The 22,354-nt window shown below is 45.2% G+C and overlaps 1 protein-coding gene across 2 annotated transcripts in view; it reads left to right on the top strand.

Annotated features, from left to right (window-relative positions):
• ITGA10 (integrin subunit alpha 10) overlaps positions 1–22,354 on the top strand; it is an 83,108-nt gene that overhangs the window by 43,128 nt on the left and 17,626 nt on the right. For both annotated transcript variants that reach the window (XM_054991551.1, XM_054991560.1), the window contains exons 11-20: positions 1,349–1,493; positions 2,397–2,545; positions 4,020–4,163; positions 6,916–7,119; positions 8,338–8,468; positions 10,601–10,767; positions 10,879–11,021; positions 13,777–13,887; positions 14,452–14,537; positions 15,809–15,950. In XM_054991551.1, the coding sequence (XP_054847526.1) occupies positions 1,349–1,493; positions 2,397–2,545; positions 4,020–4,163; positions 6,916–7,119; positions 8,338–8,468; positions 10,601–10,767; positions 10,879–11,021; positions 13,777–13,887; positions 14,452–14,537; positions 15,809–15,950 (1,422 nt within the window). The remainder of the gene's footprint in view (positions 1–1,348; positions 1,494–2,396; positions 2,546–4,019; positions 4,164–6,915; positions 7,120–8,337; positions 8,469–10,600; positions 10,768–10,878; positions 11,022–13,776; positions 13,888–14,451; positions 14,538–15,808; positions 15,951–22,354) is intronic.

Here is a 22,354-nt window from a genome sequence, read left to right as displayed (position 1 = left end):
TCGAAAAGAGTCCAATAGCACCTTTAAGACTAACCGACTTTTCGATTTTGCTACTACAGACTAACACGGCTAACTCCTCTGGAACATTGATCAAGGAATGTTTTAGGATATTCTATACCTGTTTGAGCATATAATTCATTAGCTCATGCCCAGTGCTGCTTCTAAAGTTCTATGATTAAACAGTTTGCTGGAAAAACAAAGAAGAAATAATGTGAAGCTTTATATTCAGGTCTATCCTGATGAATTTCCCAAAGAGGATGTTCTTAATATGGAAATCTCACCATAATGTGATAAAATCCTTCTAAACTTTTTATCTCCCTTTCTAATCTAGTGCTATGGGGGAGGGGGAATATCCTGTTCCTCGGGGGTATGCGGAGACACTGCAGGGCTGTACCGTCTACAGCCTGCTGCTGCATAGGAGGATCCTGCAGGACCCTGCAGTAATCCTGAACTGGCATTAGAAGAGGAATAGAGTAGGATCTCTCGTCCTTTTCTAGATCCACATAAAGAAAAGCACCATGAGAGCAAAGCAGCAAATCTTTCTGAGTTCCTTCTTTCCAGATTGCACGGGGATGGAAGAAGTAATGAGTAGGCAGTTGCCCCATGAAATCCAGAGTGGATCAGGGAAGGTCCTCTGCCAGAGAGCACTCAGTCTACCCACCTCTTAACCCGCAGGAGAGGGTATGGGTGAAGGTATCATCTACTTCAGGATCCTCCCCTGCAGTTTTGCAATATCCCACCTTCCTTTCACAGTTTAGAACTCTGATCATTCTGTGGCTAGTTTCAGGTGGGTAGCCGTGTCGGTCTGCTGTAGAAGAGCAAGATTTGAGTCCAGTAGCACCTGAAAGATCAGCAAGATTTCTCTGTACCTTCCACTCACTAAAAAAGTAGGACATATATTCAAACTGTATGCACTTTTCCTGAACTTAGTTTCAGGGAGGTAGCTGTGTTGGTATCTGAAGAAGAGAGATTTGACTCTCGAAAGCCTCTACCTGAAAATGTTGTGGTCTCTAAGGTACTACTGGATTCAAATCTTGCTATACTGTGATTAGTTGTTGTTCTTACACAAGCACCCTGCAATGTGATGGGATACAGCTATGGAAATGGGAAGGCAGGATTTTCATGTGGTTGCGCCTCTATTTCACCACTTCGAGGGGCGTGCAAGAAGAACCTTGCAAGTATCAACAGGGATTCTTCACCTTGTGGTGACATTTCCCAGTTAAAAGAATGGCTGAATTGAACCTATCCTTTGTTTTAAGATCCTGGAAGCATGCTTTTGAGTGATAGAGAACTCTTCTTCTTTGCATTGCATGGATTGACTGCTGATTCCTTGCTTCTTCCCTGGCAGGATGGAATCCTCTTTGGCATGGTTGGAGCATACGACTGGGACGGTGGAGTCCTGAAGGAGAGCAATGGCAGGCGGATCATCCCTCCGAGGGAAGCTTTTCAGAGGGAATTCCCTTTGGAACTGAAAAACCATGCAGCTTACCTTGGTAAGGAAACATGCAGTGCTTTATTGGTGGTGGGAAATGCCATCAAATTGCAGATGCCTTATGGCAACCCGTGGCGCAGAGTGGTAAGCTGCAGTACTGCAGCCCAAGCTCTGCTCACCACCTGAGTTCGATTCTGGCGGAAGCTGGGTTCAGGTATCCGGCTCAAGCTTGACTCAGCCTTCCATCCTTCCCAGGTTGGTAAAATGAGTACCCAGTTTCCTGGGGAGTAAAGTGTAGATGACAGGGGAAGGCAATGGCAAACCACCCCATAAAAAGTCTGCCAAGAAAACGTCCTGATGCGACGTCCCCTCATGGGTCAGTAATGACTCGGTGCTTGCACAGGGGACTACCGTTACCTTCACCTTTTTATGGCAACCCAAACAGGAAAAAAATATAGCAGAAGCCCACACAAGGTTGCAAAACTCTGTCCTCGCCTTTATGCTTGTTTCAAATTCTCTGCTGCCATTCCCTATTGTATCTGCTCACTGAATGACCTAACTGTGGCTCATTATTGTATTTTGCTCAGTTGTTGATCATATTGTATTTTGCTTGCACTGTGTAACCCACCTTGGGCCTCAGTGAGAAAGGCGGACTATAAATAAATGATTATAATAAATAATACTAAAAACAATGTATTCCCATGGCAAAGTGACAAAAATTATCCCGAGGCATTTCAAATGACGCTGCTTTTTCATAAAGGGGCAGCCACAGAAGGAAAGTTTATATAACAAAAATGACCGATGCAACCATTTGTAATACAATATTAGGGCCAAAGCAGGTAAATAATGTGGAGGTTCTTGGACAGATCTCTCCACAGGCACTTAGGACTGCTGTGTAAGTGACATGACCAAGGAGATCCAGTCAAGCTAGGGCTGAATTCCTCCTCTTTTGCTCTCTTCCCAGGCTATACAGTCTCTTCAATCAGACTCAGGAATGGGAAGGGTCTCTATGTGGCAGGTGCCCCCCGCTTTAAGCACAAGGGGAAAGTGATCCTCTTTGAAATGAGCAGCGGAGGCCGTGTGACTATCTCGCAGGCCCTCACGGGAGAGCAGGTGAGATACAAGTTGGTGCTATGAGTTGCAGCTGATTTCTGGGGCTTGAGGCCCTTTAAAAGTTGCCCCCTTGATTCTGAAATGTCAAATACTGTAGTCTTCCTTTGTGTTTATCATTCTGTAGACTGTTTAAAAAGGTGTTGTTCCAGAGGGCATTATTGTAAAGGGAAGGTGGTTGTAGAGTTAATGGCCGTTTCCAGACGGCTTACCTTCTGCCGCTCCATGCCGCAACGTCGTGGCTCGTGCTGGAGAAAATACGAAATAGTGCGTTTTCTCGCGTGAGTTTTGCGCAACATCGTGCAAAACTCGCGCGAGAAAACACGATATTTCGCGTTCGCCACAGCACGAGCCGCGGCGTTGCGGCATCGAGCGGCAGAAGGTAAGCCATCTGGAAATGGCCCAATGTCTGTGAACTTTTTAGGCCACTTTATTGCATTGTTTATTGTATGTATTATACTGCTTTATTACATTTTTTTAAAGTTGTAATAATCTGCCTTGACCCTCAGAAAGAAAGGCAGACAATAAATGAAGAAAATAACTTTTTAAAAGCCTCTGTGAAGGAACAGACTCACAAGCCCTTCCCTTTTCCTTCTGGTTGGCCCCTGGGAGGTCAGAAAAACCCCATGGCCATCCCAAGTCTTCTCCAGAGACCACCGCCCCTTCACCTCACTCCCCAGCTCTGCCAAAAACAAACGGCTTTGGCCCGTGCTATCAGCAATAACTAAGAGCTTGAGTACTCTAGGCTGGGGGAGTTGAAGGCTCTTTGCTTCAACTCCCTCCTTCTGCCAGTTACTATCCTGTACATGGGCTCCTGAACATAGGCAGAGAGCAGTCTCAATAAATTATTGGGATGAATTCTTGGGTTGGCATTTCTCCACACTCCATAGAGTCTTACCCACTCTTGTTTTATCTGTACAATCTTTTGAAGTATTTTAGGCTAATATATGGTGATTGGCCCAAAGTCATCCAGTGGCTGAGTAAAAAAACTGAGCCTGCATCTCCTCAGTCTAGGGCTGATTCCGCACACCTTGGATAATGCACTTTCAATGCACTTTATCAATCGTTTGAGGTGGATTTTTTGTTCCGCACATAAAAATCTCCATTCCAAATGATCTATAAAGAGGATTGGAAGTGCATTATCCAACGTGTGTGGAATCACTTTACCTGTCTTACCCTCATACCCCACTGGCTGTTTGCAATATAGTTCAGAGGTACTCTTGTTTGTATGACTTCACTTGCGTGTCAGAGCTCTATAGCACATGCCATTTGGCCCTTGATGAGTATTTCAGCTTACAGGTTACCAGTCCTCATGGGCACAGATATGATTCTGAAGACAGGCAAGCTGATTCTAGTAAGCTGGTGTTAGTGGTCTTTGGGAGGTGGGGGACTTGAAAACTTCTACAAAATGGAGATGTTTGTGTAAACTGTGTCCAGCATGAAGAAGGCTGTATGATGACAGGATCTTCCTTCCCAGATTGGCTCATACTTTGGAAGTGAAGTGTGTCCTGTGGATGTGAATGGAGATGGAATCACAGATGTCTTGCTGGTGGCTGCACCCATGTTCTTGGGTGCGCAGAACAAGGAAATGGGCCGGGTTTATATGTACAGAGTGGGACTGGTGAGTGCATTTTGAGCAGGAAGAGACTGTCATGTAGACATAAAATTGGGGTAGACGTGATCATTAGACAAGTGACCCTCCTTTAACTAATGATGAGTCCATTTCCTCCATTCTGAGGCCTTTCCCTTGCATACTCTGAGACTGTATCTGGGGAAAAACATACACAAGATCAAGGTCCATCTAGTACAGCATCCTTTTCCCATCAGTGCCAGATGCTTCCAGGAAGCACACAAGTAAGTGATGAAGGCAACAGGCCCCTCGAGATCTCCCCTCCCCCCAGTATCTGATATTCAGAGATGTACTGCCTCTGAATATGGAGGTTCTGTTTAGATTTCACAGCCCATGGCCATTGGTACAGTTTGCAAGATGTAAGCAAGCCTGTTAATGATAGGATGGTTTCATTCATAGGGTCACCATAAGTCAGAAGCTACTTGATAGCATATAACACCCACACAGTCATTGATACTCCACTTCTAATCCATGAGTGTGTCTAATCCTTTTTTCATATTATGGCAGAACAGCCCTTCTGCCCTGCAGGTGCTGCTCTATCTTGCCTTTCAAGGCAACTGGACACCAGCAGCCGTCCAAGTCTCCACCTGGCAATGTGCCACTCTCTTGGCTTCCCCCAACCCTTGGAGGGGTGTTCACTCCTTCTGTTGGTACACCACTGCCACCACCTGGCCTTTGTAATTGCCCACTGAGAGAAACCTTGCTCCCAGCTTCCCTTTTGTGCGTTGCCGTTCTAAGGCCCCACCTTGTGCCTGTGTCTCCTTGCTATTCTGCATCTGGTTACCATGTGGACTGCTTACTGCACTTGTGCACCCCTGGGAGATCAGCAGTTTGTGAATACATCACCCTCTTCTTATGGTGCCCATTTAAATAGAGTTTTTGAGTAGTAGAAGTCCGTGTGGTACAGAGAACAGCTACCAGCATTCAATTTTATAAGGCATTTATAAAAAAGAAAATATGCACAAGCATCCTTTCAGCACATCAAGGGATTGAGCAAGGGATCCTAAAACAAAAAGTGTAGGCATGCAATTCCTCTGTCCCTCACTCTGTACATGTCCTAGCTGATCTTATTCTAAGGCATGCTCTTTAACTTTACAAGTGCTGTGTTCTAAGAACTTCCTGTTACCTTGGAGTCTTTGTTCAGGCCTGCAGTCTTCCACATGGCGATGGCTGCCTAAACAAGGGACAAACATAAACTGCTTGCTACTTCTCCCACCCAGGGATCCGTGAATGTAGCTCTTTTGAGCTGGAAATGACTCAGAAGGAGAACTCCTTCTTCCTAGATAGAATCAGCCAAAAGGACACTCCCCCTGTGAGCCAAGAGGTTTTATTTTCTCTGTTTGCCCACCCCCTGAGGATGGTCAAAAAAGCCTTTCCTGAAGTCTCCGGGAAGAGATTTTCTGTCATTTTATCCAGAGGAGTTAGCTGTGTTCAGGGCTTTTTATCTGGGAAAAGAGGTGGTGGAACTCAGTGGGTTGCCCTCGGAGAAAATGGTCACATGGCTGGTGGCCCCACCCCCTGATCTCCAGGCAGAGGGGAGTTTAGATTGCCCTCCGTGCCGCATGCGCGGAGGGCAATCCAAACTCCCCTCTGTCTGGAGATCAGGGGTGGGGCCACCAGCCATGTGACCATTTTCAAGAGGTTCTAGAACTCCGTTTCACTGCGTTCCAGCTGAAAAAAAGCCCTGGCTGTGTTAGTCTGTAGTTGCAAAATAGTAGAGTCCAGTTGTTTAGTCTTAAAGGTGCTACTGGGCTCTTTTCTATCATTTTAAACCTCCCGAATCCTTCTTCCTTGCTAGGTGTCATTATCTTCAATGAGAGGTAAGAGCTGGCCATCTCAATGTCTTCTGCCTAGGAGGCTATTAGCTTCTTAAAAGCCTGGCTGGGTGTGGCTGGAGCACCTTTGGCTCCTCCCCATCAATTCTCTGCTAAGAGAGAGAGGAAAACTTTTTTTAAAATTACAGGTGACACTTTTGGAATAGTTCCTGTCTTTATTCTGTCAAAGGAAGAAGGGATGTGCCCTAACTCGGATAGCCCAGGTGAGCCTGATCTCCTCAGATCTCAGAAGCTAAGCAGGGTCGCCCTTGGTTAGTAATTGGATGGGAGACCTCCAACGAAGACCAAGATTGTGGAGGCAGGCAATGGCAAACCCCCTCTCTGTCTTTTGGTGCTACACCTCTGAAGATGCCAGCCACAGCTGCTGGCGAAACGTCAGGAACTACAATGCCAAGACCACGGCAATACAGCCCGGAAAACCCCCAACAACCATCGTTCTCCGGCCGTGAAAGCCTTCGACAATACAGCAAACCCCCTCTGTTAGTCTCTTGCTATGAAAACCCCACCAGTGGTCAGCATAAATCAGCTATGACTTGAGGGAACCTAGAAAGGTTGATAGAACAGATAAAAGAAAATACTTCTTTACCCAACAAGTGATTAATTTGTATAATTCATTGCCAGTGGGTGGCGTTCAAAGAGGATTAGACAGATTCTTGTAGTTAGAGGTCCATCAATGGCTATTAATGATGGTGAGTCAAGGAAACTTTCATGTCCAGAGGCAGTAACTCTCTGAATACCCAATGCTAGAAGACAGCACAAAGGGAATGCTTTGGCCTTGATGCTTCATTTATTGACCCTCCAGGGCAACTAGTTAGCTGGACTAGATGCATCACTGCTCTGATCTAGCAAGGCTCTTCTGATGTTCTTCTGTTCTTCACATTTAATAACTCACTTTCTGTGTCTTAAAGCCACTCCTGTCTTTCAATGGGACACTCCACGCTGACCCGAAACCTCAAGATGCTCGTTTTGGCTACTCCTTGCTGGCCGTTCCTGATCTCAATCACGACAGCTTTAACGATGTGGTGGTTGGAGCACCGTTGGAGGACAATCACCAGGGGGCTGTCTACATATATCATGGGTACCGCACCACTGTGCTGCCCCGCTTCAAACAGGTAATATGAAAGCTGGTGTCGAGTGACCAGTCCGTGGTGTGCCTCTGTGTGTGAAAGTGTGGAAGGAGGGAGTGCCTGTCTCCATTAGCAACTGGTTGTGTCTCCTTTGAGAAACAATGTTCTACCCTGGCTGTCTCCTAAAAAAATAACAATCAAGGCTTATTGCAGTGCTGAAACTGTAACAGTAACAAAGTATCACGTTAAAATCCAAACAGCAGTGATACAACAGTAAAGATCCCTGTATTCTGAAACACTATGGGCCAAGCTAGAAGTGACGAATTACACTTGAATGGCAAATGAACAGACTCACATGTATTCCTCCCTGTTCACTTGCTCTCCACTATGTGATCGAGTGGAGCACAAGTGAACAGGGAGGAATACATGTGAGTCTGTTCACTTGCCATTCAAGTGCAATTTGTCACTTCTAGCTTGGCCCTAAGCATAACTGACTGTTTGAGACTCTTCACACCCACAGAATTCAGCACAGTCAGCAGAACAACTCCACAGGATTCGACCCATCATGCTTATTGTTTTAGACTTCTTGTAGTAAGTCCTAAGTAGACAAGCAGGGCATAAATGGTATAACTGAAAGGCAGCCAAATAAAATCAAACGCATTGCAAAGCTGATGTGAAATTTATTTTACAAATATAGAATACAGTACAGAGTTTTCCCAGAAAAGAACTAATGTGAGACGGGGGGGGGGGGGGGATGGATGGGAAGAAGATAATGTTGGATGAATTCTGTCATCACGCATAATACACTTTGCACTTCTGTAGGAAAAGCCCAACATTGCAAAACAATGAATGAATAAAGGGCTGAATAATAAAGAAATGAAAGGATAAAGCAACTTTGCCCTTCCCTCTCGTGCTTCAGGCATGTCGTTCATCTTTTTCTGTACATCTTTTAAAGCACCGCATGAGCGTTTATATATTCAGTCCTTTAATAAGAAGAAACAGAAACTTCTTTTAATGCAAAGGCTCTCTCTAAAAATAGGGGGAGGGGAGGTTTCTTGGTGACATCACCAGGAGGCAGCCGATCAGCACAATATACAGCGAGCTGCTGCTTCGTACATGAAGAAATCCCACCCACCCCCACACACACACACAACGCTGGAAACAACTCTGTATTGATCACCGTGTGGCTGTTTCCTGAGTAGACCTCACCGCTCTTAAATTGTTGTATCTTTCTTCAATCCTTTGGTTTGTTCTTTCTGACAGCGAATTGAATCGGCAGGGCTTCGCCGAGGCCTCACCTACTTTGGCCGCAGCTTGGATGGGCAAATTGATTTGGATGGTGACGGTCTGGTGGACCTCGCTGTGGGCGCCCAGGGTGCTGCGGTGGTCTTGAGGTGAGTAGCAGAAAGATGTTGAGAGTGATGAATGAAGAGGCTTCCCGGGGATTTTAAAAACAACTCTCACAACAACATGGACTGAATAGAATACCCTTTCGGGGCCAAATGAGGTGTTAAAAGGAAAGCATAGCTGCCACCAATAACAGCAACCCCATGTCTCCTCCCAGATTTCCCAGACAATGTCTAGTAAAAGAAAACACAAGACAGGGTGTCATTACAGGCCGCTTACTCCACCCCTTGCAAGCAGCAGCCAATCAAGGAAAGCAGAGGAACTCGGAATGCAGTGATGTCACATCACAAGTCTTCTTTCACTAGATGTTACAGAGGAAATGTGATGTTGTTGCTTTTGGTAGCAGCCAGCCACGTGTTCCTCGTAGTGTCTAGTTCACCCTCATCCTCTACTCTGCAGTCAGGCCCAGTCAAGTTTCCTCTGAAGTATGGATTTTGGTCTGGGTGGGTAAGTCTTGGGGTGTAGGCTGGAGCTGCAAACTAGAAGCTGGATGCTTGAGCGGAAACTCGGGACACAGGGCTTGTGGATCCAGCAAGGCTGTCTTTCCAGACCTCAGCCTAAATAGGCTGAGAAGTAATTGACCCCAGCTGGTCTGCATGCAGGTGCAAGAGCCCCTGAGGCTGCGTTGGTCCCTGATTAGGAAGTACTGCCATCAACGCATGGATCTAGTTCAATGGTTGGGTTGCGTGAAGCCAGTCTGGCACTTCACCTGCTCTGCATCATCTTGGCCCGGGCCTTCTGCCATCGCTTCTCCTGTGGCATGGGAGAGGGCCAGGGCAGAAGCTATAGACCTGAGTTCAAGTCTTTCTCAGAGGAGGCTTAGCAGCCATCTCAGATGGCGATGGCAAGATTTCCTTTGTAGGCTCTGGCAGGAAGGCCTGATTATCAGTGGGTACCTCTGCATAACTGGGCTCTCTCTGGTCCCTTTCATTTACCAGCCTCGGCTCCTCAGGTTCTTCCCCTGAGTAAGAGTCTCCAAGCTGGTCAGAGGGAGTCATGACACCCCTGAAGAGAACTCCTGGGTGTGACCAGCCTGCAGGGATGAGAAAAATATACACGGTTTGTTCTTTACTTTGGATCAGGGCTTTTTTTCAGTGGGAACGTGGTAGAACGGAGTTCCGGAACCTCTTGAAAATGGTCACATGGCTGGTAGCCCCGCCCCCTGATCTCCAGACAGAGCGGAGTTTAGCTTGCCCAGCAAGGGGCAATCTAAACTCCCCTCTGTCTGGAGATCAGGGGGCGGGGCCACCAGCCATGTGACCATTTTCTCGGAGGGCAACCCACTGAGTTCCACCACCTCTTTTCCCAGAAAAAAGCCCTGCTTTGGATGTTATGTGCCATCAAGTTGCTTCTGACTTCTGGTGACCCTATGAATTAATGAACTCCAAAATGTCCTATTTTACTTTACCATGTTAATTTGATTCAAAGGGGATTGACAAACTGCAACACCAATTAAATAATTCACTTCTGGGGTAACAGAAGTTGGAATTATTGTGGGGAATGTGTATGAATAGACGCTCATCCTGACCCAAGATTCTTATGGCTTAAGCTTCCAGGGAACACATTCAAAGACATAAAAGTGAGGAATCTGCAGGAATAGGTGCCTTGAGAATGACCGGAGTTTATCATAGAGTAGACAGCCTTGGAAAAAGAGCAGAGTGGTATGAATTCTAGGAACACACGCAATTAATTAACATGTGAAGATATAATTCCAAGCTATGCATATTTATGCAGCAGATGTCAGAATAGGTGACAGATTAGGGCATCTCTCTTTCTACTTATTGATGATTTGCTTAGCCTCACTCACTCAAGCCCTGTACACATGTTACAGTGAAGGCGCATACAACTTGCATGTACACACACACACCTGTTTGGAAGAAGGCGCCAATATGCATTCACTTTACAAATGAAACCAGGTACCAGTGCCTGGATAATGTTGGTACCATTCAGTAGTACATGTTTTGAATGTAGCTTGAGAATTACATATAAAGAAATATCAAGTGTGTACATGGATTGTACATGCATTCACTGTGACTTGTGACCAAGGCTCATGTCGCATCTTGTGTGGGAGCTGTAAAGTTGTTTTTAATGATTCTTTTCTTGTCGCTGAGGGGGTCAGGTCAAGGAGGATCGTGCAGGTCAATGCTTCCATTTCGGCCAACCCTTCATCTATCAACGTGATCCAGAAGAACTGCTACAGAAACGGCAAGGAGTCTCTTTGCGTCACTGCTGACATCTGCTTCAGGGCATCTTCCCGCTCTCTTGGCCGGAGGGACAGCCAGTTTAGTGAGTGTCTTCAGGCTTGCTCTTGGAAGTAAGGGTGGCCGTCTCCCTCGGTGAGCCTTGTGGTTGGCTGACTGCTGATCCCATGACTTCATCCGCTTGCTTGGGTCCTAGGTCTAAAATTCAACATCTCCCTGGATGACAGGAAGTTTGGGATGAGGGCCATCTTCGATGACACCTCCCAAAAGCTGCTTCAGAAGAGAATTCGGGCCATTGTGGGCAGGACAGTGTGTTCGACAGTCCATTTTCACATGATCGTGAGTGTGGCACTTAACTCGGACTCTTTGTGTGGTTTACAGAGCTGCCAAGTGGCCAGAACTATATAAACATGTCCAGAAGTTTCTTTTCCTGGCATCTTGCCAGAACAAGAGGATGCAAAACAAACCAACTCGTGTGTTTTTGAAAAAATTCCCCATTATGCAATTCCAGTAGGGCAATAACCCTGTGGCTTTAAGAGCTGCATCAAAGGAGCATTGAGCTCTGATTGTCAACTGATATGTTGCCTTCTCTTCTATAGACTAGTTCAGCCAGATAACGTTCTATGTGCTCTAACTGTCCCTCTTTCCAAGGATGCGTTCCTGGTTTCTGATATCAGCCCCTCTAAATCACTGTTCCTATTTTGTATCTTTAAACTTATTTATTATAAATACTTAGATGCTTATAATATTTAGATATTTATGCCCTGCTTTTCCTCCCAATCAGGTTTTTTCCCAGAAATAAAGGAATTTAGGCTGGTACAAACTTGTCAAAAGGACTTTGCTCTCTGGCTCTCTCTTCAGTGCAGGAGAAATTTTGAATGCACGGTGTGAGCCAGACTATAGTTTATCATTCACTTTCATAACACAGAGACCTCTGTAGTACTCTAGCACGAGCAATAATAACTGCTGGGCCATCCCATCATTATTTTAACTGATTTCCTTTAAAGTATTACCAAGCATTTCACTTCTCAATACGGTCGACCATAGGGGTATGAAAGATAAGCTTTGCAAGAGTTCAACAGCTCTTATCAACAAACTTATCAGAATTTGTGAAAAAGAGCAAAATGAAATTGAGTTAGATGAGGGCAGAAAAGAGCAGCCAAACTGATTATGGGGGTCGAGCACCTTCGCTGTAAGGAAAAGAATTTGGAGCTTTTTAGCTTAATAAAAAGCAAGACTGGTGGAGGGACAACATGACAGAAGGTTATAAAATTACAAATGGTGCATATAGAATACATAGGGAAAGATTTCTCTGTCTCATCATCTGATAGTGATGGGTGGCCCCAATGAGTGGCTTAAAACATTTGCAAGGGGGAGGCATCTAGGACTGAGATATATGTTTGTTTCAGGGCTTGTAGAGAATTGTGAAAACTTTAGAAGGAGGAGCAGGGGATTAAAAAAAGAAATTGGAAAAGTAAAAAATGTGGTTTCTGAAGCTGTGCAAACATAGTAGGAAGAAAAACAATGTTTGGGTGCCTGATGTTGCCTGGCCCACCAGGAGATGAAGCGGACCAGAGCAGCCTCGGATAGGAAAGGGGAGGGGGGGGAGGCTGTGGTAGCTGTGAGGGGGTGGCGGGAGGGCAGGAGGACCACAAGGGGAGGAGGAGAGCCAGAAGACGATGGGAGGGAAATGGCAGCGGAGGGGGAGAGATCTAAGTGGGAAAGTAGGTGAGAGGAAGAAAGGGAAATGGGGGAAACGTAGCTGTGAGAGAGGAGATAGTGGACAGCGGGGGGCGGGGGAGCCAGACGCCAGATCAAATGGAGGGGCATAGTAGGGACATGGGTGAGAGAACCGGAGGCAATGTGAGGAGAGGGATCAGCAGATTTGGCCATGACCCCTGGTTCAGGTGGCTTTGAAAAATAATTAGACAAATTCCTAGAGAAATCTGTCAGTGGCTATTAACCATTATAGCTGAATGGAACTTCCATGTTTGGAGGCAGCCTAAGAGCAGGGCTCATTTTGAGGGGGAGCACGCAGGAACGCAGTCCCAGCAGTTCCCCGAAGAGGTCACATGTCAGGCGGCCCCACCCACCTGACTCTCGGTCATTTGGGGCCCATTTCGGCCTGAATTGAGGCTGAAACGGCCCGGATTGGGCCTCTGACGGGTGGTGGATCACTCTCCCACTCATCAGTGGCCTGATCCTGACCATTTTGGGCCCCTTTTCAGCCCCCTTTTGCCATTTTGGGCCCAATTTCAGCCCTGAATGGCCAGGATTGGGTCCAAAACAGTCAGGATAGGTGATGTCAGGGGGTGTGGCATATGCAAATCAGTTATGCTAATGCCATTTCTGGTGATGCCAAGGGGTGTGGCATATGCTAATCAGTTATGCTAATGAATTCCTCCAGCTCTTTTTCTACAAAATGACCCCTGCCTAAGAGAGTAAGAGTTGCTTTGGACAATGAAAGGTTGCTGCTCTCTCATCCTGCTTGTAGGATTCCCAGTAGTATCTGACTGGCCATGAATGAGAACACGATGCTAGAGCTGATGGCCTTTTGGACTGCAGGGCTCTCTTATGCTGGTTGTGGCGTTTAAAGGAATTTTGTTGGGCATCTAGTCCAACCCTCCTGCTCAGCGCAGAAAATTCAGAGCAAGACCCCATGTGCTTATGGATGTTCTAAAATTTAGGTTTTGACAGTGGGCAGTTTATAAAGAAGTTGTGTAGGTCAAAGTGGGAGGGAAACTGCAGAGGTGTATGATACAATCTCACAACGTGTTCTTGTTCCAAGGCACAGCTGCACGAAGCTTTAGGAACATTTGATTGGTTTCCTGCTGCCAGTCAACACAAGCTGTCGGTACTGTGGTTTCTGGCACAACCAAGATGCGTTTGCAGAGAGGGGAGCAGGGAGAAGTCCCAGGCCCTTCCTATGGAACTCTGCTTTTGCCTATGGAAACCCCCATGTCAGGATATAGAAAGGGCACAGCTGGCATTGTTACATTTTCTACCCTTTTGGAACAATTTTCCCTGAAGCATGAGATCATGTTAAAATACCTCAACTGCTGGTTAATGATCCAGGGTTCATTCTCCCTTGCAGGACACTTCGGATTACCTGAGGCCTGTTGCAGTCATGGTCAAGTTCGCACTGAACGACGCTGAACCCGGCCCCGTACTAGACGAGAAATCCACCACTACAGTTAGGAAACTAGTGAGTACGCATGCGTAAGGAGGGCCCCATTCACTCAGCTGAAGGAGTCAACATGAACTCCAATATAGTTCTGAAGTTCTTAAATGCTTCATCTGATGAACAAAATGATGCTTTGTTTGGACCTAGGAAAACAAGATTTCATTGCAGATTGGGTATTCATTTATTTATTCTCTTGATTTATAGCTTGTTTTTCTCACTGAGACTTAATTGGGATTAGAAAATGTAAAAGCATTGAAATCAAACAGCATAAGATATCCAGTGAGCAATGCACTAGGACTAGAACTACAAAATGATCAAACATTGCAAGCATATTGTACAAGCATTCCTCTAAATTGCAAGGTGTATCTGATGCTGCAAATAATGTATTTGAACCGAGCCAAGACAATGGTAACCAACACTACACAAGATCTTCAACAACTGAGAACTGAGGATATTGAAAACAGAAATCACTGCTTGGACTTGTACATTAGGGGCATGCTGAGGTTGGCCAATAAATCCTCTTTCACTTCATTCATAATGCAGTGCTTTGCACCTCACAGAATTACTCTGTTGGTTGCTTTCCAGATCCCCTTCTTCAAGGACTGTGGAGAGGACAACGAGTGTGTAACAGATCTGGTGTTGCAAGCCCAGATGGATATCACTGGATCCAGGTAGAAATCAGCTCTCTCTCTCTCTCTCTCTCTTCCTGCAAAGCGGGGGAGATATCAGGAGATCCAAGTCAAGGATTCTTCAGGCAGCCTGGCTCATGTTCCCTAAGAGCGTGTACAGAGCTCTACAATTTAACAAACTGTAGAATCAAACGCTGCATACTTAAAGCCAAAGTTGGCTGTGCACGGAGTTGATTGGCTGTAAGCTGGTGACATCACTACCTTAGAATCCCCTCCCATTCTCTGAGGCAGTTTTTCCAGCAACAGATTTCTGTTCTCTCTCTCTCTCTCTCTCTTTTTAAGAGAGGGAGATAATTGTCAATTTAATTGAATAAACAGTGGGAGGATCAAAGCCTATAGATTTCATAGCTGAGGCTATTGTGCTTCAATGGTAGCTAAATTCTCCATCCTGATATCTGTTATACAAACCAACATAAATTATGCAGCCTGACTGGAGCACTAGAGGTCCTGAGAGACTATTGAATCAGCCATTCAGAGGATTTCTTTGACTATTTAGGAAGAACTTAACAATAATTAAGATAACTGAATATAAAGACACGAAGATAATATATAGAGAATTGAGGGAATGAAAATAGAAGCTGATATTATCGTTTCTATAAGTAAAATTAATTAAGGAGAGAGATGGAGAGTTGTTATATAATTTATGTTTAATTATGGCAATTTTTAATGTATTCTACTAGTTTAATTTTAAGTACTGTGCTTGTATAACTCTCAAATTAATTCCAAATGTACTGTTTATAAGTCTCAACTCAATTTCCAATGTAGTGGTCGTATAATCTTTAATTTTTCACTTTCTATCTTTTTTTACATCTTTTCTTTTAAGTAAAAATTCTTTAAAAAAAAAATTAGCCATTCAGTTGCCAGGCCACTATTAGTGATTCCACACACGTTGGATAATGCACTTCCAATCCTCTTTATAGATCATTTGGAATGGAGTTTTTCATGTGCGGAACAAAAAATCCACCTCAAACGATTGATAAAGTGCATTCAAAGTGCATTATCCAACGTGTGCGGAATCAGCCTGTATTTGTTATTTCTGTGGTGAAGGTGGTGGTGAGTGGGGAGAGCTGGGGTCATGTCAAGCGAGACCAAAACCTCGGCATATTCCAGGTTTGTACGTAAGCAAGCATACATGAATGTATGCCCCGTAGGAAGAATATGGATGTCTGGGCTGGGAGTTACAGTTGGGTGTCATTCAGCTGGCACTTTTTTTTTGCAAGCCAGATAGTTATCCTCTTCTTTCCCTGTTCCAGGCAGAAGCCTCATGTGATCCGTAAAGGAAAGCGGAAGGTCTCAGTGGATGTCCTTTTGGAAAACAAGAAGGAGAATGCCTACAACACCAGCCTCAGGCTCTGGTTTTCCAGAAATCTTCATTTTTCCAGTCTAGTGCTTAAGGTATGGTGACCCTATTCTTGTCTGGGGCTTCACATGATTAAGGACAGAGATCTGGAGGGGAAATAAGGGGTTTACTGGGTCAGTAAGGATATGCCTGTTAGCAATGGACAGTGCTGTGATCAGAAGAAAGCTTATGCTGGAAAAAATGCTGTCAGTTTTTGAGGTGCGACTGGACTCCTGTTTCATTTTCCTACATCACACTATCACAATTACCCCTCTGGAATAAGATTCACAGTGTTACTGGTATGGACTTCAGCCCCTCTCATGCTGTTTTGCATGGCTGTAAACCCAAGGTACAGCTGCAGAACTTAGTCAATTAATGTTAGATTAATCCATTTAGAACATTTGCTTAATTCATAAGGTGCCCTTGATTAATCGGGACACAGATTTAATTTTTTTGTTGTGTTTGTTTACATACAAATATTTACTAAATGCAGCAATTTGAAAGTGCCATCTTAAAAAGAGGCATTCCTTCCTCTGTACAAAGGGAGAAGGAATACCTCTTCTAAGACAATGTCAGCTATGTTGCATGTTTGCACATCTTAAAAATAAAGGATGCTTTTTAAAATTTTGTTTTATATGCAATTTGTTTTATATGCAATTCATTATTTGACTAAACCACATACAGTTAACTGACTATGAACCTTCTAGTGGAGTAATAGTCTAATGTATTGTTACTAACCACTAAAAACTGAAGCCTTTGGTCCTATATAGTATGTTATAGAAATAATTTACCACCCTACAGAATTTGCAATCATCCATGTCTTTATCTACATTTGCAACAGTATTTTGAAAACCATGAGCACATCTGTGATTCTTCCACCATACAAAAGAGAAACTCACTTTATTTGAAAAGTATTTTGGTTCATTTTGAACTTTCTTGCCTAAATCATACTAGCCACACCACAAAAATCCCAAATTGTAAAAAATCTAACTTCTATGACTCTAATGTACATTCAGATCTGAGCCACATGTTCAGTGGCACCAATAGAACCAAGTACTTGCTGGGAGCGAAATCCAAATTGTTAGAATACATTAAAATAAAATAAAAAGTATTGCTTTCAATCCTGATCATTTTCCATTACTGATTCTTTGAATTTAAAAAGTTCTCAAGTAAAGTAAACATCCAATCATAAGATCCTTTGTCAGGTTTCTGCCCAACAGGGGTCATTTCATAGAAAAAGAGCTGGAGGAACTCATTAGCATAACTCATTAGCATATGCCATGCTCCTTGACATCACCAGAAGTGTGTCATTAGCATAACTGATTTGCATATGCCACTCCCCCAGCATCACCTATCCTGGGCCGATTCCAGACGGCCCTCCGCATCCCGAAACGTCGCGCGCCATCGCGTGGAAAACGCAAGATACCGCGTTTTCCGCGCGACGACGCGCGACGTTTCGGGATGCGGAGGGCCGTCTGGAATCGGCCCTGGCTGTTTTGGACCCAATCCTGACCATTCAGGGCTGAACTTGGGCCCAAAATGGCAAAAAGAGGCTGAAAATGGTTGGAAAAGGGCCTAAAATGGTCAGGATCGGACCACTGCTGAGTGGGAGAGTGATCCACCACCCGTCAGAGGCCTGATCTGGGCCGTTTTGGCCCCAATCCAGGCCGAAATGGGACCAAAATGGCCGAGAGTCGGGTGGGCAGGGCCACTTGACATGTGACCTCTTTGAGGAACTGCATTCCTGCACATTCCCCCTCAAAATGAGCCCTGCTGCCCAAGTATTCTTCACCTTTTACATCCTTTCACAATCTTTCCAACAATTACCCCATCCAAACTGTAGGAAAAGGTATATAGCATGTTCCGGATGGGGCTGAACTCCCCATGAAACTTCAGGCTTACATTTGGAGTAGTTTCTTTGTAACTGGACAAACGGCTTAGAAGTACTTTTCACCAGTTTAAGGTAGCTCATCTGAAATAGCTGTTCTTGGAGAAGGCAGACGTGGGGCTACTGTCACACCTGCCTTAGGGATGTCCAGATTAAACTCCTTCAACACCTTTGTTGAAACGTAAAAACAGTTCTGGTGGTGCAAAACAGGGCAGCTGGAATGTTAACAGGCAGCTGCCAAAATGAACATAATACACCAGAGATGCAACATCTGCACTGGCTTTCCATTTGTTTCTGGGCCCAGTTGAAGGTGCTAGTTTTGACCTTTAAGTCCTGTAACGGCTTTGGTCCAAATTTCTCCAAGTACTGTCTTCGCCTATATGAACCCGCTTAGGTAATAAGATCATCTGGTGGTACCATGTTGAAGGAGCTTGCCAGTCAGAGGTAAGGTCGGCGATCATCTGCCGCAAGGCTTTAACAACTGTACCCCCCACAAGTGGTGGGATTTGCTCAGCATAGGGGTGTAGTTGTTGGCCTTCCAGCAATATCTTAAAAATTATTTCTTCCAGGATGTCAAAGTGTACATCAATCTGGTCTTGGCTGGTGATATTTTAACAAATTGTAACCCCCCACAAACATTTTCTTTATGGAGCCACTGTGAAGTAGTACTTAGAGTGTTGGACTGTGAATGGGAAGAGCTTGGGCCAATCACTCACTTTCATCCCAAATTACCTCACAGAGCTGTCGTGAGGAAGAAATGGAGGAGGAAGAGTTGGACTGAAAAAAAATTAAATGTGCTGCTTAACTTCCGAGTTTGGTTATTTAAATCTTGGTGCTCTCAGCTAGAGGATTTTATAAGAGAGCCTGATTTTAACCCCCTCTGCTTTGTATTTATTATTCATGTAGGACATCACTTGCTTTTAGATTTTTGTATGTGTATTTTTGTACATTATTGTTTATGGGTTTAACCCTGTGTGAATCTCCTTTTGTTGTCAGACTGTGGCTAAATAAGGCACTCACTACAGGGTTCCCTTTAGAAGCAAACACAAGTCCATTGTTTGGAAAAGGAAACTTTACTGCAGAAAAGGTCCATTATAGTCCACTGTCCTGAATAGGAGAATCAGGATGGTACATGATCATTGTTACCAATGAAGAGCAAGCATAAGATACAGAGTAACAATACCCATCTGGATCAGCCTCCCCCCACAGTTCTCAAAACAACATCTCTCAGTCCTGGGAAGCTGCTCTCCTTCAAGGCCAATGCTTGGTGGAACGGTGTTAGACAAAACAGTCTCCTCCGGTGGGAATGCTGCCTGGGAACTGGTGCACCTGGGAAGAGAATACTCAAACACTAGAAGCATTAGAAAATGGAGTCAGTACAGTTTAGATATACACTGGACCTGACATTCTGCCCCCCTTAAAACAAATCCCCCCCTGGCTTATATGGATAGCGAGTATGAAAAGCTTTGGTTAATCTAGGAGCATGAACATGTGCAGAGTTCACCCATTCATCGTAACCAGAATCAAAGTCCTTCCACCTAATGAGGTAAAAAAGCTGATTTCGTTTAAGTTTAGAGTCCAAGATTTGTTGTACTTCATAGTGTGTTTGGTCGTCAATCAACGTTGGAATGGGTGGAGCTCTGACGTGCCATTTGTTGTCGGTGGGAGCTCTTTTTAGAAGACTGACATGGAACGTATCATGCACATGGCGCAGGTTCTTGGGCAGAGTTACAGCAACAGTCACTTTATTTATTATCTTGCGCACAGGAAAAGGTCCTAGGAATTTCAGAGCGAGTTTGCGGCTGGTCTGAGCAAGTCTTAGATTTTTTGTGGAAATATACACATGATCTCCGGGTTGTAATTCCCATTCGGCCGCACGATGGCGGTCTGCGTATTTTTTGTAATCCAGTTTGGCTTTGTCAAGGTGCTTCTTAATAAGATCCCATTGCTGCGCCGCCTCCCCCCACCACGAAGATACATCTGGCGATTTAGAGGAATGGAGAGGGGGGGCATCCAACGGGAAGGGATTGAAGTGAGTCCCGTAGACAATTTTGAAGGGGGCCTCCCCCGTTGAAGCGTGTACACTGTTGTTATAAGAGAACTCGGCCAGAGGGAGAAGGTCCACCCAATTATCTTGTTGAAAATTAATGTAGCAACGAAGAAACTGTTCTAAAATTTGGTTTGTTTTTTCGGATTGCCCGTCGGTTTGTGGGTGGTGGCTTGAACTGATGCCTTGTTCAATATTCAACATTTTCAAAAGCTCCCGCCAGAAGTTGGCAACGAACTGTCCGCCGCGATCCGAAATCACCTTGGACGGGAAAGAATGTAATTTTACGATGTGTTTTAGAAACAAATCTGCTAGTTTTCGAGCGGAGGGTATAGCAGTACAGGGGATAAAATGAGCTTGTTTGGAGAACAGATCTACCACCACTAAAATGCAATTATGTCCTTTTGAGATAGGTAGATCAGTGATAAAGTCCATAGATATTATTTCCCAGGGTCTGTTTGGCGTTTCCAATGGTTGCAGGAGACCCGGAGGCTTCCCTTTTCTGGTTTTGGCGCTGAGGCAAATAGGACAGGAACTAACGTATTGGGAGATGTCTTTGCGCATGCCCGGCCACCAGAATTGTCTTTGGATTAGGTGCAAAGTTTTCAGATACCCATAATGTCCAGCAGTGGGAGCGTCATGACAGCGCTGCAAAACTTCCAGTCTGAGGCTGTCTGGGACATAAAATTTGCTCCCGGCTAGCCAATCCCCTTGTGGGGCTTGGGTTAGTTTGCTTCGCGGAGCCTTATCCCCCTCCTTCTCCACCTCAGTTTTAAGTTTCGATTTCCACTCATGGTTGGCCGGGAGGGGCTGCTTGGCACGGCTGCGAGTAGTCACCACGCCCCCAAGTTGCGTAGGCGAGAAGACAGTGTCGACAGTCTCCTCCCGTTTGCTCTTATGTTGGGGCATGCGCGATAGGGCGTCTGCCAAAAAGTTAGTTTTGCCTGGGAGATAATTTAGAGTGAAGTTGAATTTGGAAAAGAATTCCGCCCATCGCAATTGCTTGGCATTCAGTCTGCGTGGGCTTCGGAGGGCCTCCAGATTTTTATGATCCGTCCAGACCTCGAAAGGGTATCGCGCCCCCTCCAGCCAATGTCTCCAGTTAGTAAGGGCCGCTTTTACGGCAAAGGCCTCCTTCTCCCACACATTCCAATTCCTTTCCGCCTCCGAAAATTTTCTAGACAAGAAAGCACACGGCCGCAGCCTGCCATCCTCCCCCTTCTGCAGTAAAACCCCCCCTATCGCCGTATCGCTGGCGTCAACCTGTACTATGAAAGGGGAATATTCGTTTGGGTGGGAGAGGATGGGTTCCGTTACAAATTGCTTTTTTAGACAATCGAAGGCTGTTTGGCAATCGGGGGTCCATTGCAGTTTGGCAGAGGGTTTTTTAGCTTGGTCCCCTTTATCTTTGGTTTTCAGCAAGTCTGTTAAAGGGAGCGTGATTTGGGCGAAATTTGCTATGAAGTCTCTATAGAAGTTGGCAAAACCCAGGAAGGATTGCAGTTCTTTACGGGTGGTGGGTTTCTGCCAGTCCTGGATCGCCTGTATTTTGGCTGGATCCATTTTCAGGCCTTCTTGGGAGATACAATACCCGAGGTAAGTGAGTTCGGTTTTATGGAATTCACATTTGGACAGTTTGATGGGCAGCTTATTCTTCATCAGGGTGGCTAAAACTTTTTGTACCGTTTGAACATGTTCTTCCTCGGTGTCTGAGTAAATTAACACATCATCAAGGTACACTACCACCCCTTTGTACAGAAATTCGTGTAGAACTTCGTTTATCATGGACATGAATACGGACGGGGCTCCCGTCAAACCAAAAGGCATAACTAAGTATTCATATTGTCCGAGGGGCGTATTGAAAGCGGTTTTCCACTCATCCCCTGCCTTGATACGAACGTGGAAGTAAGCATCTTTTAGATCTAATTTCGTAAAGATCTTACCTTGGGCCACGACGTTGAGAAGGTCTCGGATGAGCGGTATAGGATAGGCGTTGTTGGTGGACACTGCATTCAAGCCTCGGAAATCTGTGCACAGTCGAAGTCCCCCATCCTTCTTTTTCACGAAGAGGACTGGCGCGGCGTGGGGGCTAGCGGCTGGGCGGATGAACCCTCGTTGGAGGTTGGTGTCGATGAATTTCCGGAGCTCTTCGCGTTCATGGAGACTCATGGGATAAAGTCGTCCTTTGGGCAGTGAGGCTCCGGGTAAAATTTCTACCGCACAGTCCGTTCGTTGGTGCGGGGGTAGAGTATCTGCTTCCTCTTCAGAGAAAGCATTTAGAAAAGGCCAGTACGGTTCGGGTATTTGGTTGACTTCTTCTTGGGTGAGAAGGGCCTTTTCTTTATGAGTCGGATCTTCGCCCCAGTTTTGATTCCAACGGTGATTTTTGCAGTTGGTATGACTGAAGGTAATACATCCTTGTGCCCAGTCTATGTAGGGATTGTGATCACACAGCCATTTGCTGCCTAAAATTAACGGGTACTTGGCAGTCGAGCTGATGACAAAGGACCTCTTCTCCCAATGTT

Source organism: Eublepharis macularius, chromosome 1, assembly GCF_028583425.1.
Source record: "Eublepharis macularius isolate TG4126 chromosome 1, MPM_Emac_v1.0, whole genome shotgun sequence".
Lineage (NCBI taxonomy): Eukaryota > Metazoa > Chordata > Lepidosauria > Squamata > Eublepharidae > Eublepharis > Eublepharis macularius.
The sequence above is the reverse complement of the archived record's forward strand: the minus strand, read 5'-3'. Positions and strand labels throughout refer to the sequence as shown.